A 15,803-nucleotide genomic window follows, 5' to 3' on the forward strand; every position below is an offset into this window, starting at 1 on the left:
GACGTGTGGCGATAAAATTTTTGTTTGTGGCAGTGCGCAGCCTCTCTTGGGGATCGAGCCGGGCTGGTCTTCGCAGAAGTCTCGCAGACGGCCTCAACGGACCAAGGGGCTGGGCAGTGCGGCATCTCCGACCGCCGCGGCAGAGATACCCCGGGGGCGCGGCCCCCGCCTCCTCCCGGGAGTCCTACGTTGAGAGACGCATCCAGGCGCCAGTTGGGCTCTCGGCAAGAGTCGACGCCCCGAGTCGTGCGCAAATCATCAGGGGGGTCTGTACGAGACGCCGCGGCTCCCGAAAAAACAAAGCGAGCCGCCCCTACGAGGAGCCGCATGCACAGGAGCGCACACAGGCTGCCTTGAGGTCCCGCACGGACTTTAGTAGCCCCCGAGGTTCGCCTCCTGCCCGTCGTAGAGGCTCTGCTCCTTTGGCGCGCGCGTGATGAACTGCTGCGCGGTCCACTTGTCGCCCTCCACCACGGGGCAGGCGGCGTGCCGCGCGTTGTCCTCCTCGCGGCCGTCGGGCGTCAGCGAGTAGAAGAGGAGGGCCGCGCCTTTCGCGGGTCGGATTTTCAGGACCGCGTCGTCGTCGCAGACGCGCGCGAGCTCCGAGACCGTCGGCCCGCCGTGCTGGTGCGCGAGCGCGGCCGCGCGCGCGGCGGACGCGCCCGGCCGCGCGATCTTCGGAAAGACGGTCTCGCCGCCGGCGACGACGTCGCTGAGGTACATGATGAGCGTCGCGGCGCGCCAGGGGCCGTCGACGTGCTCCACGTAGAACGACGCGTTCCGCGCGGGCTCCGCGGCGTAGTGGCTCACGTGGAGCTCCTCGAAGTGGTCGCTCGTGAACTTCGTCTCCCGCGCGACGCGCCGCAGGACCCGCGCGTGGACGTCGTCGGTCGTGAGGTCGACGGGCGCGTCGCAGCGCTGCGGCGTCCGGCCGGGCGTCGGGCAGAACGCCGCGCGGCCCCGGGACCCGTAGTAGACGACCCTGCTGTCGCGCGACGCCTTGCGCCCGCCGCGGACGCCGCTCTCCGCCATGTGGTGCCACCTACCAGGCATGTCGGTGACGATTTTTCATCGTTTTCCCGGTCAAAATCCCTCGAAGATCGTCACGGCCACAGGACGCCGGGTGCCACCGCGCGGCCTTGAGGAGCTGGTCGGTCTCGGGGTTCGTCAGAAAGCGCGGGTAGAAGAAGACGCGCGGCGACCGGCTGAGCAGCTGCGGCTCGAGGACGAGGGCCTCGTCCTCGTCGCACGTCTCCCCGTAGGCGGGCTCCGCGACCGCCCGCGCGGCCTCCGGCGCCGGCGGAGATTGCGTCGCCGCGTCGCCGCGGCTCAGGTCCGTCGACGAGAAATAGACCGCGTCGGCGCCGGCGTCGGCCGGAGCGCCGCGCGGGTTGCACGCGCAGAGTTTCGTGCCCCAGCGCGCGGTGCAGGCCGCGGACTCCCACGGCGTCTCGTCGCAGACGCAATCGGCGTGGCTCGTGGCGTCGCAGGCGCGATGGCAGACCTCGCCCTGCGACGCGCAAAAGGCCGCGCAGGTTCCACGCTCCTGGACGCCGAAGACCCTGCTCTGGTTCAACGTGGCGCAGAGCGTCATATCCTCCGCCTCCGCAACGATATGGGCGAGCAGCAGCAGCCCGGCGAGAGAGCGTCGGGCAGCTCCCATGGCTGGCGAATGGATCCGACTGCAAAAGCGACTGCAACGAGGTTGTTGAAGTCGATCGGGACTCTGAATAGGTCGGCAGCACTCACGAATAATCAAAACAGGCGCACTTAGGACGAGCGGGAGGAGCCGGACGCGTACTTGCCGACGCTGTAGGTGCGCGACGAGAGGGAGCCGTCGTGGGAGCGCCGGGAGCGGGACGAGCCGAGGGACGCGGAGCTCGCGGCCGGGCTGGGCTCGGGTCGCCGCGAGGGCCGGGAGCTCGCGGAGCCCTGGCTGTACTCGGAGAACTCGAGGCCGTCGTCGTCGCCGAGGTAGCGGTCGTCGAGGGGCGTGTCGGGCTCGCGGAGCCGGTCGTCGTCGAGGCCGCGGATCTTCACCTCGAGCGCGGGCCCGTCGACGGCCGGCGTCGGCGCGGCGAGCTCGGCGCCGGGCGTCCGCGACACGTGCGTGCCGTGGTGGTGGTGGAGGCGCTGCGTCGCCGCGGGCGTCGCGGGCGTGAACGCGACGGTTTTGGGCGTCTTCGCGGCCGCGGGCCGCGCGCGGCGGTCGTCCGACGATGCGGAATTTCGCCGCGACGGGGGTTCCGCCGGCGCGGCGAGGGGCACCTTGACCTGACGCGCCTCGATGCGCGTGAGCATGGACCCGTAGAATACCGCGAGCGGCCGCGACGACGCGAGCGCGCGCTCGAGCTCGCGCCGCGCGACGTCCAGGGCCCGCCGGTGCGCCTCCTCCAGATTCCGCGCCACGCGCGGCGCCGCCTTCACCGCCGACGCGTTGGCGTAGGCGTCCGCGAGCTTCATGTGCGCCGCGAGCGCCGCGCGCGTCGCGTAGAGCTCGTCGTCGGTCTGGACGGGCGTCAGCGCGGACGCCGCGGACGCCGTGGACCCGGCGTCGAGCACGCCGTCGTCGCCGCCGCGCTGCGTCGCCAGCAGGAGCGCCTCCGTCGCGCGGTGCTCCGCGACCGCGCGGTCCTGGGCCGCGGCGCCGAGCTTCGCCTCCAGATCCCTCAGCTTCGCCCGGAGGCCGCTGTTCTCGAGGCGGCACTCGTCCATGCGCTTCTTGAAGAGGGCCGCCTCGGCGGCGCGCTTCGTCTCGTTCTTCTGCGCGGCCGCGCGGCGGTCGCGCTCGCCGCCGATCTCGGCTTCCACGTGGTCCGCGCGCGCCTTGTGGTTGAGGGCCTCGCGGCTCAACCGGTCCGCCCGCAGGTCGATCTCGACCTGCTCGACGTCGCGCTTGCCCCGCTCCGTGGCGAGGGCGCGCTCGAGGGCGCCGACCTTCTCCGTGAGCGCGAGCTTGCTCGCCTCGTCCGCGGCGCGCTCGTCCGCGCGCGCGTCCGCGGACGCGCGGAGCTCGTGGTGGAGCGCGTCGACGTGGCCCTGGAGGATCTCCGCTTTTGCGGTTGCGACGCGGGCCTCGTCCTGGGCCGCCTTGAGGTCCTTGGCGTCCGCGCGCGCGGCGCGGCCGACCTCGTCGACGCGCCTTTTCGCGGACCGCGACTCGTCGGCGAGCGCGCGGCGGTGGTCGAGGCGCAGGGCCTCCCGCTCCTTGACGACGTCCCGCTCGCGCGCGTCGTACTTGGCCTCGAGCTTCTCGCGGAGGCGCACGGCGTCGCGGAGCGCGCGCTCCGCGGACGCGACGCGCGCCTCGGAGTCGTGCTTCGCGCCGACTTCAGCTTTCGCGGCGCGGCCCGCGCGCTCGCGCTCGCTGCGCACGGCGGACTGGAGCTCGGCCTCGTTGGCCAGGGCGCTGCTCAGCTCGTCGCGGAGCACGTCCAAGTCGTGGCGGAGCGCCTCCTCGTCCGCGAAGTGCGCGGCCGTCGCGTGTTCGAGCTCGAGCCGCAGCTTCTCGACCTCGCCCTCGAGCTCCGCGGCGCGCCGCTCGCTCGCGTCGCGGGCGCTCCGCGCGTCCGCCGCCGCCTGGCGCGCGTCGCCCTCGTCGCGCCGCTCGTCGCGGAGCTTGTCGAGGGCCCGCTCCGCGGCGTACGCGGCCGCGCGGAGGCTGTCGGTCTCGCGCCGCTGCTCCGCGATGCGGAGCTCGCGCCGCGAGATGCCCACCTCCGCCTCCTCGAGGCGGTTCGTCAGCTCGCCGACCTCGCGCAGGTGCGCCGCCGACGGCAGCTCCTCCGGGCCGGACCCGTCGCGGAGCAGCGCGGGCGTCGCGCCGCCCGCGTCGTCGCCGCCGCCGTCGGCGGCGGCCTCGCGCTCGTCGCGGCGCGGCCGCGCGGCGGGCCGCGCCGCCCAGGCCTCCTTGGCCCGCGCCTCGGAGCGCTCGGCGCGCTTCGCGAGGGCGTCGTTCCGGCGCGTCGCCGCCGCCAGCTCGTTCTGCAGCTCCTCGCGCGTCTTCGGCCGGAACCGCTTCGGCCCGCCGAGCGTGCGGCAGATGACGAGCTCGTTGACCTGGTCCGCGCTCAGGGCGCCGCGGGGGCCCTCGACGAGGGCCTCCTTGAGCACGTCGACGGCCAGCTCCTGCTCGCGCAGCTTCCCGCGGAGCTCCTGGATGAGCTGCGACCGCCGGTGCTCCTTCGACTGCGCCTTGAGCTTCTTGATCTCGTCCTTGTGCGACCCGATGCTCTTCATCAGCGTGGCGACCTTGCGCTCGTGGAGCGCCGCGAGGGCCTCGAGCTTCAGCGTCGTCTCGCCGTCCATGAGCTCGCCCTCGAAGAGGTCGAGCACGCTCGGCGACGGCGCCGTCTCGCCCGGCGTGCTCTCCGGCGCCGCCTTGCGGGGCGGCAGCCCGTTCCGCGACAGGGCCCGCGCGGGCATGGTCGCGGCGCCGACGACGCGCGAAGGACCGCTCGAGCCTCGCGCCGCTGTCGTCGGAGACGACGAGCCTCTCCGCGGAGAGGCAGCCCGAGGCCGGTTTGCCGGGTTTTTGATTTTAAACCTGGGCTAAACGTGTAGGGAAAGAAGCCAATGGTGACATACTAATAAAACGATAGAGGTGGGGGCTGCCCGCTCCGCCCACGCTCGGCGCGCCGGCATGCGCGGCGCGCGCGACTCCATCCTCACGGCGCGGGCCCAGGACCGCGAGACGAGCGAGCGGACCAAGGGCGTGCTCCAGACGCGGTTCCCGCTGCGCAACGAGGTCAAGCAGAACGACGAGTGGACGCCCTTCGACCACAACGGCTGCCCGCGGCGGTCGCCCCGGGGCTCGCAGCTCGCGACGTCCGGCGCGCTGAGCCTGTCGCCGCGGCTGCCGCGGGACCTCGCCGAGCAGCGGCGGCGCGACGAGTACGTGCCCCTGGGCCCCCACGTGGCGCTGCCCGACGAGGCGAGCCTCCGGCGCCGCGCGCCGCGGCACCACACGACGGAGCTCGGGTCGCCGCCGAAGCCCGGGCTCTGCGGCCTCGAGGGCCAGGGGCGGGCCCACTACGACACGAGGGACACGGGCATGGCCAAACTCGTCGGCAACGACGAGCGCGTGCCCGCGTACGCGGAGGTGGGCCGCTTCGGCGGCCGCGGCGAGCGCGCGCACGTGAGCCACGCGGGCCAGGACTCGTCGGTGGACGAGATCGTCTTCGGGCGGGACATGGACGGGTCCGGCGTCGTGCTCGACGTCGCCGAGGTGAGCCGCAAGGGCTGCGCGGGCCGGCGGACCATGTTCTCGTCGTCCGTGGACACGATCGTCTTCGGCCGCGACCAGGACGGCGACGGGTCCACGGAGCTCGGGGGCAAGATGGAGAACCCGGTCTGGACCGAGGTGTCCTCGTCCAAGAAGGTCTTCCGGGGCGCGCTCGACGCGTCCGTGGACTCGATCGTCTTCGGCCGCGACACGGACGGGTCCGGCGCGGTGCTCGACGGCGAGAAGGACATGGCGCCCGAGGGCACGGGCTCCTACTTCTGCACCAAGGGCATGGACCACTACAGCAACCGCGACCTCGGCGCCAAGCACCTGGCGCACCGCACGCCCGTGCCGTCCGCGGCGCAGATCGTGCTCGCCTGTGTGGAATTCAAATCTTCAACCCGACTTCGATGTGAGCGTATGCGACAGTTTCGACGCAATCTCTTCGGCCGTGCTTCGAGAACTCGACGAGAGCAATCGATTCGTCCAAAAATCAGCCGAATCGACTTCGATTTGACCGAGCTAGAGAATTCTCAAGTTTGGTCAGGACCACCCAAACCAGTGGCTGAATTCCACACAGGTGCTCGCGCACAACCAGAACGCGAAGCTCCACGCCTATGGGGGCGGCGGCCGCCGCGTGCGCTGGGACGAGACGGTCCCCTACCACGCGGCGCCCGTGCGCGACGAGTCCCAGTTCCGGCCCGAGGGCCGCCTCTTCTAAAGGAGCGCTCTCCCTTCGTAGAGCGCGTTCCCCGGCGGGTGCGACGAACTTCGCGACGAGTCCCAGTTCCGGCCCGAGGGGCGCTTATCCAGGCGGGCGCGGGGTACCTCGGCGGCCCGAGGGGCGCCTCTTCTAAAGGAGCGCTCTCCCCTTAGTAGAGCGCGTCCCCCGTGCCCTCCTCGACGAGGCTCCGCTCGTCGCGGAGGCGGTTGAAGTCGGCGATCTCGCTGAGCGCGAGGTCGCCGTAGTCGGGCTCGTCCTCGTCGACGAGGCGCCCCCACTCCGACGCCGGCAGGGGCGCGTCCGGGTCCGTCGCCGCGCGCGCCTCGGCGAGGACGGCCTGGAGCAGCGCGAGCGCGCGCTCCCAGTCCGCGGCGTCGAGGTAGCCCTCGCGCGTCGCCGCGGGCCGCACGAGCCGCTCGATCTCGTTGAGCCGCGCGAGGACGCGCTCGAGGGCCTCGTCGACGAACTGCTGGCCCGCGGCCTCGTCCTGTCGCCGCCGGTCGTCGCCGTCGCCGTCGGCCCGCGCCGCGGCCGCCTGGCGGGCCAGCGCGTGGGGGCTCGCCGTGGCCATGGTCTTCAGGCGGAGCGCCGCGGGCCGCATGGGGCTGTCGACGAGCTGGAGCTGCTCGGACACGCGCCGCTTCGCGAGGAGCAGGTCGTCGTAGTACTCGGCCGCGAGGATCTCCTCCTTGTTGACCTGTGTGGAAATCAAATCTTCAACCCGACTTCAATGTGCGCGTAATCGAACGATTTGGACCAGACTCTTTCGCTGTGCTTCGAGAACTCGACGAGAGCAATCGATCCGTCCAAAAATCAGCCGAATCGACTTCGATTTGACCGAGATAGAGAGTTCTGAAGTTTGGTGGGGACCCCCCAAATTGATTTCCACACAGTTGTTGACGATCGCGTGGAAGTTGAGCAGGAGCGGCACGAGCGAGTCGAAGATGACGTGGGTCTGCGCGAGGAAGGACGCCGCGAAGGCGTCGCCCGAGGAGATGAGCAGGCCCGGCGGGTAGAGCACCTTCTCGAGCGCCCAGCTCGTCGCGCCGCCGTCCTTCGCGCTGAGCGACGGCATGCGGGGCCGCTGGCCCTTGCGCGTCGTGTTCGTCTTGTAGAGCGCCTCCGTCGCCGCGACGTGCTGGAGGAAGACGTCGCGCCGCTCCGCGAGCGGCGCGAAGAGCGACAGGTGCGGCGTCACCGCGCCGATGCGCTCGAGGCGGCTGAGCTGGTAGTCGGACGCGAAGAACGTGAGGTGCAGCCCCGCCGTCGCCGAGAGCTGGGGCACGACGAAGCGCTCGAGCAGGGCCTGCATGCCCACGCGCGTCGTCACGGGCGTCGGGCTCACGACGAGCGACTCCGGGTCGAGCGGCACGCCGAGCGCCTCGCAGAGGTGGAGGAAGTAGCTGCACGCGACCGTCGCGTCGTCCCCGCAGCCCTCGGCCTTGGACGCCGCCGACGCCGTGAAGACGACCTGGTCCGGGTCGAGGCGCCGCTCCAGGAGCGCGCGCGCGAGCGCGGAGCACCGCGCCGCGTGCTCGACGGAGATGCGCCCGGAGCAGAGCGCCTTGCCGAGCACGACGGCGACGATGAACTGGGGCCGCTTCGCGGAGGCCAGGGCGCTCCGCCGCCCGGAGAGGCCCTCGAGCTGCTCGAGGTAGACGTCGCGCGACCCGTCCATCATGTTCTGCTCGGGGCTCCGCTTCCCGCGGTCCTCGGCCTCGCGCTGCCGCGTCAGGTGCTTCTCCTCGACGATCCCCATGAGCTCCTGCATGGACGGCACGCGCCCGCCGTCGGGCTTCTTCAACCCGTCGGCCTTCGCCGCCTTGGGCGCCTTCGCCTCGCCATTCTTGCTCGGATGCGCCTCCATCCATTCCTCGTCCCAGGATTTTTCAGTGGGCCAGATTCGGAGGGATGTCGCGCGGGTGCGTCGCGGCGCTGGAGACCAGCCGGAGGCCACCGCCAGGAATACGAGCGCCGCGCGCATGGTTTGTGGCAGAGAAGCCGGCGGAGTCAGTACGCACGGCTGCTCATATCGTCGGCCGCAACTTCGAGCGGGCGGCAACATGCAACCACAAGGTCGACGTTGGCCTCAGACGCGTCCGTGGGCGACGCGTCCGAATTCCTAGCACGTGATGGCGCGGTAGCGCTTGGCGCCAGCTGTGCTCGCCACAGTCAATAGTCCGCTCGGGGAGCAAATGGCCGACTATTTCGCGTCGGTAGACGTACGGACGGGTCATTTTGCCCCGGCTGGTCCCGAGCTCGCCTGTGTCCCGGGCCCACGGGGAGCATCTCGTTCGAGAACCATCTCCCGCGCCGCCGCCTCGTCCAAGACACCATGGCCGACTACGAAAACAATGAGGAGGAGGAGGAGGAGACCTTCGGCACGGAGGTCCAGGAGCGCGCCATGTTCCTCCTCGACCTGACGACCGCGGACCTCCTCGAGCAGACCGGCGCCGCGACGTTCGAGACGCGGCTCGAGGCGGCGATGAAGATCGTGCTGGCCTTCATCAAGGGCCGCCTCGTCGGCGGCGGCAAGGACGTCGTCGGCGTCGCGTTCTGCGGCGACGGCTCCGGGTCCACGGACGGCTGCTGCGCGCTCGCGCTGGGCGCGCCGACCGCGTCGGGCGCGCGGCCGCTGCAGGACGCGATCGCCGCGGGCGTCTTCGCCGACGCGGGCAAGGTCAAGGCCTGGCTCGCCGCCGCCGACGCCCACGCCGTGAAGAGCGAGGAGGGGTCGCTGCGCAACGGCTTCCACGCGTGCCAGCGCGCGTTCGACGGCCACGGCGCGCGCGACGCGAGCTCGTCGATAATCTACGTCTTCTCGGCGGCGGCCGAGCCCTACGCGTCGCCCGCGGAGCGCGACGTCTGCCTGACCTTCGCCCAGGACGCCGCGGACGTCGCGCTCGAGGTCCACGTCGCGCACTTTGGGCTCGACGACGAGCTCGACGCGTTCTGGGGGCCGCTCCTCAAGGCGAACGCGCCGCCGGACAGGCGCGGCGCGCCCGCGGACTGGCTCCGCAACGCCTACCCCGCCGCGGGCGCCGAGTCCGTCGAGTCGCGCGCGCAGACGCGCACGTCCGCGACGCGGGGGCGCCTCGCGGAGAAGCTCGCCCTCGCGCTGCCCGGCGGCGACGGCGCCGCGGCGATCCGCGTCGCGCGGCGCACGCTCGCGCGCGCGCCCGGCGCGCTCGCCCAGAAGAAGGTCGACGCGAACACGGGCGAGCTCGTCACGACGACGTCGCAGGATTTCGACGCGACGACGGCGTCGATCCTCGACGCGTCCGCGATCCGGACCTACGTGCCCCTGGGCCCGCTCGCGGACGCGGCCGAGGCGGACGTCAAGCGCGCGAACCGGTGCTACGTGGACCGCGCGCAGCTCAAGGAGTGCGACGACGCGTCCGACGTGCTGGGCTTCGGCGACGGCGAGGTCGCGCTCCTCGGCTTCGCCGCGCGCGGCGACGTCTTCCCGGGCGGCGCGGAGCTCGTGAAGACGACGCACGCGTCGCTCCTCGCGCCCGACGACGACCTCGGGCCGGGGTCGTCGCAGGTCCTGTCCGCTTTGGTCGAGGCCATGCGCGAGGAGCGCGTGGTCGGCCTCGCGCGCTACGTGAAGCGCAAGCACGCGGCGTGCCCGCGCCTGGTCGTCCTGGCGCCGGACGACCGGGGGCTCCTCTTCCACGAGCTGCCCTTCGGCGACGAGCGCCGCGACAACCGCGGCGCGCCGGCCTCGCTGAAGCGGCCCCGCGAGGACGAGGGCGACGACGCGGCGGAGACGGCGGCGGCGCTGGACGCGGCGCTCGGCGCGCTCGTCGCCGCGCTGAGCGGCAAAAGAGAGCGAAATTCCCAACTTCAAAGCCTCATATCTCGGCAGTTTTCCACTCGTTTCGGCTGATTTTTGGACGAGCGATCATCTCTCGGAACGGTCTCGAAGCATGGATGCTTTTTCCGGAACGCGCGTGCGCGGAACACTCACGTTGAAGCGAACTTGAATCACTCTTTTGCTGCCCAGGTCGCGGCGCTGAGCGGCCGCGCGCGCGACGGCGGCCCCGCGGACCCGGCGCGCGTCTTCAACCCCGCGCGGAGGAACCACTTCGCGTTCCTCGAGTCCGTGGCCTTTGGGCTCGACAGCGAGGGGCCGGACTCCGTCGTCCAGCGCGCGTGGCGCGACGGCGACGCGCAGCGGCCCGCGAGCGACGACGCGCTCGACGGGCGCGTCGCGGCCGTCGAGGCCGCGCTCCCCGCGGGCGGCGTCGCGGCGCGCGCGGCGAAGAAGCCCAAGCCGGCGGCGGCGGCCCGCGTGCCCAAGGAGCTCCTCGTCGACCCGCTGAACCGCGACGCGCTCAAGGCCAACTTCACGGCGCCGGCGCTCAAGGCGACGGCGGAGGACCTCGGGCTGGCCAAGTCGGGCACGAAGGACGCGATCATCAACCGCATCGCGCAGTTCCTCGCCGACGGGGGGCAGGTGCCGCCCTAGGGAAGGCGCCTCGTAAAGCAGCTCACCGCGACTAGGGGCGCACGTTAAGCAGCTCGAGGAGGCGCCCGAGGACGTCGTCGCACCGCGCGCCGATTCTGAGCCCGGCCGACGCGTCGAGGGGCGTCGGCTGGAGGTTGACCACGACGTGCGCCTTCGACGTCCGCGGGAGGTCCGCCGCCGGGGCGACGCGGCAGCTGCTCCCGAGCACGAGGCAGAGCTCCGCGGCCTCGGCCTCGGCCTGGGCGCGCTCGAGCGTCGGCGCGTGCAGCGACTCGCCGAAGTTGACGATCGTGTCCTTCAGCGGCGCGTCGTCGCAGCATTCGCAGGCGCGCCGCGTGCAGTGACAGAAAGCACGGCGTGGAGCAGTGCGGGCAGTCCTTCGCCGCGCCCTTTTTGAGGGTGGGCACGTCCGCGAGCCGCGTGTGTTGGACGAGCGCGTCGCGGACCGTCTCGGCGCCGCAGCGGTCGCAGCGGTCGACCCAGACGTTGCCGTGGAGCTCGCTCAGGGCCTCGCGCGGCAGACCGCCGCGATGGTGCAAGCCGTCGATGTTCTGCGAGATGACGTGTTTCACTATGCCCGCGTCGCGGAGCGCGGCGATCGCCGCGTGCGTCCTCGCCGGCAGGGCCGCCGCGAGGTCGTGGTCCGGCGACGCGCGCGTTTCGTCGTCCTCCTCGTCCTCGGTGATTCGTTCGAGCTTCTTCGTCTCGTCGTCCTTGAGCGTCCAGACGCCCGGCCCCGACGCGAGCTTCGTGTTCATTGGCGACCGGTAATCCTACGGGAGAAGCGTCGCGCGGCGGTTTCGGGGAGCGTCGGACGCGGCGCGACGCGCGGGTATGCCGCAGGCCGTGCTGATGCCCGCGCCCGTGAACACGACGATGCTCCCGCTGGCCCGCCGGCAGAGCTCCGCGAGCTCCCGCGTCTTCCGCTCGACGACGTCCTCTGTGTCCCACTTTTCGTCTTTGCTGCCCTCGAGCGCGTTCGCGAAGGCCGCCGCGCTGCCCTCCTTCTCCATCGCCTTGCCGACGTTGTCCGCGAGCTTCGTGAGCACCTTGTCGAAGCGGTCCTGGAAGTCCTTCCAGCGCGCCTCGAGCTGGGCCGACGCCGAGAGCGTCTCCTCGCGCTCGGCGGTGCGCGCGTTCATGTCGCGGATGGAGCTCCGCAGCGTGGCCAATGTGGCCTGGCTTGAGCGCAGGACCTCGGCGCTCCGCTCGTCCTGTTTTTTGGCGTCGCTGAGCTGCTCGCGCGCGCGGCTCAGCGTCTGGGCCGGCGTCGACATGACCTTTCGCTGGGACGGCGGCCCTCACACGCTGTAGGCACGACGCTCCGCACCGATGGGGCAGCCCCAGGAGAGGACCATGCCTCGAAGCTTCGGATGCTGATGATGCTGCCTTTTTCAAGAATCGACGCTGCCCTTTGCAGCCACCACAACCACGAGCGCATCAGAATGGAGAGCAGCCCGGGCACCATGTTCCTCGTGCCGGGAAAGTTGGGCAAGAGGACGCCGCGCCTCTTCCGGCTGAGCGCCGAGGACCACGCGATTATCATCACGAAGAGCGAGGAGTCGTCGCTGGAGATCGCGCGGCTGCCCCTCGAGGAGCTCATGACGGTGACGCTCGCCCAGGACGAGGTCGACCACGAGCTGCGCGTCGAGCTGGGCACGCGCTGGTCGACCATGCGCCTCACGGCCGTCGCCGGCGGCGCCGGCGACCCGCGCGCCTTCGTCGAGGCCATCGCCGCGGCGACGGCCGCGGGCGTCCAGGAGGGCTACGAGAGCGACGCCGACGCGTCCGCGGCGGCGTCCCGTGGCCGTGACGATTTTCGAGAGAATTGGGGTGGGAAAACAATGAGCAATCGTCACCGTCGTGCTTCGTAGGTCCGCGGGCCGCGCGGCGGCGGCCATCGACGCGGAGACGCGGAGCGGCGAGGCCGCCGCGCNGCGCGGCGCTCGACGGCGCGGCCGCGGCGGGCAAGGCGGGCCGCGCGGTCCACGAGGGCCTCGTCTTCAAGCGGGGCCGCAAGCAGTCCAAGGCGAGCCGCCTCGCGGGCCTCGTGCGCAGCGGCGCCTGGCGGCCCCGCTTCGCGCGGCTCGACGGCCGGGGCACGCTCAAGTACTACGTGCAGGCGGAGCTCTTCTCCGGCGGCGCGCCGCGCGGCGAGGTCGACGTCCGCGGGGCCGTCGTGCGGCCGCTCCTGGGCGCGGCGAAGCCCCACGCGTTCCTGCTGACGCTCGCGTCGGGCGAGGACGTCGCCTTCGCCGCGGCGACGAAGGCCGAGGCCGACGCGTGGCGCGCGGTGTTGCATTTCGCCGCGGACACACCGCCCGAGGGGGCCGCGCCGGCGCCGTCCGTCGACCCGAGCCGCATCGTCGGCATCGGCGGCGGCGAAACGGTCGAGCCGAAGGCGGACGGGGCGGCGGCGCCGTCGAAGATCCGCTTCGCGCTGCCCGAAAAGGCCGAGGCGGCGGCGGAGGCCGACGCGCCGCGGCCGCAGTCGACGAGGCGCCACGTCTCCGTCGCGGACTTGAAGTCCGTCGAGTACCGCCAGGTCCTGGCCGCGGCGCGGCGGCGCGCGGCGGCGGCCGCGCGGGCCCTGGGCCACATCGCGGCGTCCGTACATTTGGACGCGGAGAGCCTGCACTACGCGGTCGTCGACGACGCGGGCCCGGGGTCCGCGGCGGCCGTGTCGTCGCGCTTCGCGGACCTCGCGCGGTCCTGCGCGGCGTTAAGCGGCGTCGCGCTGCGCCAGCTCGAGTACTCCGTGCACCTCGCGCGGTCCGCGGAGGTGCGCCTCGTCGACGCGCTCGTCGGCGAGCGGTGGCGCGGCGGCGGCACGCTGCTCAAGCCCAACTTCATGACGTCGGCGCCGCGCGCGGCGCGCCAGACCTTCCGGGGCAAGGGCACGTGGCGGGCCCGGTTCTTCGCGCTCGACGAGAAGCGGCGGAAGCTGCACTACTACCGGTCGACGAAGTACGCCGTCGTCGACTACCTCCAGAACGCGCACAGTAGCCAAAGGCTCCGCACGTCGGCCCTCATCGCCCAGTCGCCGGACGTCGCCGGCGACGCGTCGCTGGAGAACGACGAGTACGACCCCGAGTACGACCCCGAGTACGACTCGGACTCGGGCGTCGACGCGGCGGCCGCGGCCGCGCCGCCCGCGCCGGAGGGCTACGTGCTCAAGGGGACCATCGATCTGCGCGATGCCGTCGACGTGCGCTCGTCCCGCGCCCCGAAGGCGCCGCCCTTCGCGCTGGACGTCGAGACGCCGTCGCGCGTCTACACGGTCGCGCCCAGGGCAGGACAAGAGAGCGAAATTCCAAACTTCAAAGCCTCATATCTCGGCCGTTTCCCACTCGTTTTGGCTGATTTTTGGACGAGCGATCATCTCTTGGAACGGTCTCGAAGCGTGGATGCTTTTTCCGGAACGCGCGCGCGCGGAACACTCACGTTGAAGCGACGTTGAATCTCTCTCGTCCTGCCCAGGTCGCGCCGTCGACGCGCGACGACATGAAGATCTGGTACGCCGTCCTCGGCCGGCTCGTCCGCGCCGCGGCGCAGAAGCGGAGCCGCGCGGCGACGGTGGACGATAATGGTGGCGAGTCCGACGACACGGACGACGACGACGACGAGGACGCCGCCATCTACGAAGCCGCGGGCGTGCCCTCGTCGCGCTGGCTCGAGGCGCAGGCGCGGCGCGAGAGCGTCGTCGAGGACGACGACGACGACGAGGAGGTGCTCGAAGAGGAGGACGACGACGACGACGAGCTTCTGGAGGAGGACGACGACGACGAGGAGGACGCGTCGCGCGAACTGCAGGACCGCCTCAACGAGGGCCTCCGCGACGAGCTCGAGGACTCGAAGCGCCGCGTCGAGGACTTGGAGGCGGAGAAGGACGAGGCCGGCGCGCGAGCGGCGCAGCGCATCGAGGAGCTCGAGCGCGAGAACGAGCGCCTCGTCGCGGCCGCCAAGGCCGCCGCGGAGGCGGCCGCGGCGCCCGCCGCGGAGGTCGAGGCGCCCGCGGAGGACGCGGCGGCGCCGCAGGAGCAGGAGGAAGCGGCCGCGCCCCCCGCGGCCGAGGCCCGGGCCCGCGCGGAGCCGGAGCCCGCGCCGAGCCTCGGCCGCGAGCTGAGCCGGCACCTGAGCCGGCACCTGAGCCGCCACCTGCCGGCCCAGCTCAGCCAGCACCTGGGCGAGCCCGCGCCCGCGGAGGCCGCGGAACCCGCAGAGCCCGCGGAGCCCACCGAGCCCGCGCCGGCGCCCGCGGAGCCCGCGGCGCCGGCGCCGGCCGAGTCCGCGGTGTCGGCGCTCGTGCGGCGCGTGAGCGCGCTCGTCGTCGGCGAGCCCGAGCCGCGCGTCGACGTCGTGCGCCGCGCGGAGAAGGAGGCCATGGCCGCGCTGCGCGCGGCGCGGCGCGAGCTCGCGGGGCTCCGGGCCCTCGAGGAGGAGTCGCGCCGCGCCGCGGCCGCCGAGGCCGCGGCGGCCAAGGCCGAGACGGCGGCGGCCCGGGCCGAGGGCGCGCGGCGGACCGAGCTCGCGGCGCAGGCCGCGGCCGGCGAGAGCCTCGTCGTCCGCGAGCGCGGCGGCGCGGACGCGCCGCCGGCCAAGGTCGCGCGGCGCGTGAACCGCGCGCTGGACCACGGCAAGGCCGTCTTCTTCCAGTTCAAGCCCCACCGGAGCGGCGAGCGGTCCCTGGACCCGAGCCTCGGCGCCGACGACGAGGAGTTCGAGTTCGAGATCCTGAGCCCCTTCGACCTCCTCGACGACGACGACGGGTCGCGGTCGCTCTACGACGGCTACCAGGCCTGGCGCAGGCAGCACTCCATCCGCACGGAGTGGGAGGTCTGGAACGCGTCCCTCGCCGACTACATGCGCGGCCAGCAGTCGCGCTACCTCGCGTCGCTGACGCTGCTCGAGGTCGACCGCCCGAACACGTCCGTCGTCTGCGCGCTCCGCGTCCAGGACTCGCCGGCCGAGTACCCGCAGCCCGTCAAGTTCGGCGACGCGATCATCGTCTGGAGCCCGAACCGCGACAACAGCGACAAGCTCTCCTTCGCGGACCGGTCCACGGCGTCCGCGCCCGTCGTCAGCAACCTCCTCAAGTGGCTCTCGCACCACCGCGTCCTCTCCCAGCGCGTCTTCCGCACGGACGCCGCGGACACGGACCAGCAGGGGCCCCTCTCCTACGACGCCATGTACCGCAAGCTCTTCCAGAAGGCGCGCGTGCGGTGAGAGTCGAGGGACTTAAGACTGGGCTCCGGATGCGAGTCTCCACGAACTTCTCTACGAACGTCGCGCGGCGACTCGCGCTCGCCGCTCTGCTGCTCCACCGCGGCGGCGCGAACGCGCTCCCGGGGCACGCGCGCGTCCTCGCGATCTCGTGCTGC

The 15,803-nt window shown here is 72.3% G+C and overlaps 2 protein-coding genes across 2 annotated transcripts in view; one reads left to right on the plus strand and one right to left on the minus strand.

Annotated features, from left to right (window-relative positions):
* Positions 1-372: 372 nt before the first annotated feature.
* On the minus strand, positions 373-723 carry AURANDRAFT_21177 (hypothetical protein; the record flags this gene model as incomplete). The annotated part of the gene is made up of 1 exon (XM_009035693.1): positions 373-723. One exon carries the CDS (start codon positions 721-723, stop codon positions 373-375), a length of 351 nt encoding a protein of 116 aa, XP_009033941.1.
* A 7,629-nt stretch (positions 724-8,352) lies between these two features.
* AURANDRAFT_61785 (hypothetical protein) overlaps positions 8,353-15,803 on the plus strand; it is a gene marked incomplete at both ends in the record, with an annotated part of 10,691 nt that continues 3,240 nt past the window's right edge. Inside the window, 5 exons of the mRNA XM_009035503.1 lie at positions 8,353-9,756; positions 9,958-10,388; positions 11,843-12,225; positions 12,297-13,702; positions 13,903-15,644. Of these exons, the coding sequence (XP_009033751.1) occupies positions 8,353-9,756; positions 9,958-10,388; positions 11,843-12,225; positions 12,297-13,702; positions 13,903-15,644 (5,366 nt within the window). The remainder of the gene's footprint in view (positions 9,757-9,957; positions 10,389-11,842; positions 12,226-12,296; positions 13,703-13,902; positions 15,645-15,803) is intronic.

The sequence above is a fragment of the Aureococcus anophagefferens genome (genome assembly GCF_000186865.1).
Source record: "Aureococcus anophagefferens unplaced genomic scaffold AURANscaffold_3, whole genome shotgun sequence".
NCBI classification, from domain to species: domain Eukaryota; class Pelagophyceae; order Pelagomonadales; family Pelagomonadaceae; genus Aureococcus; species Aureococcus anophagefferens.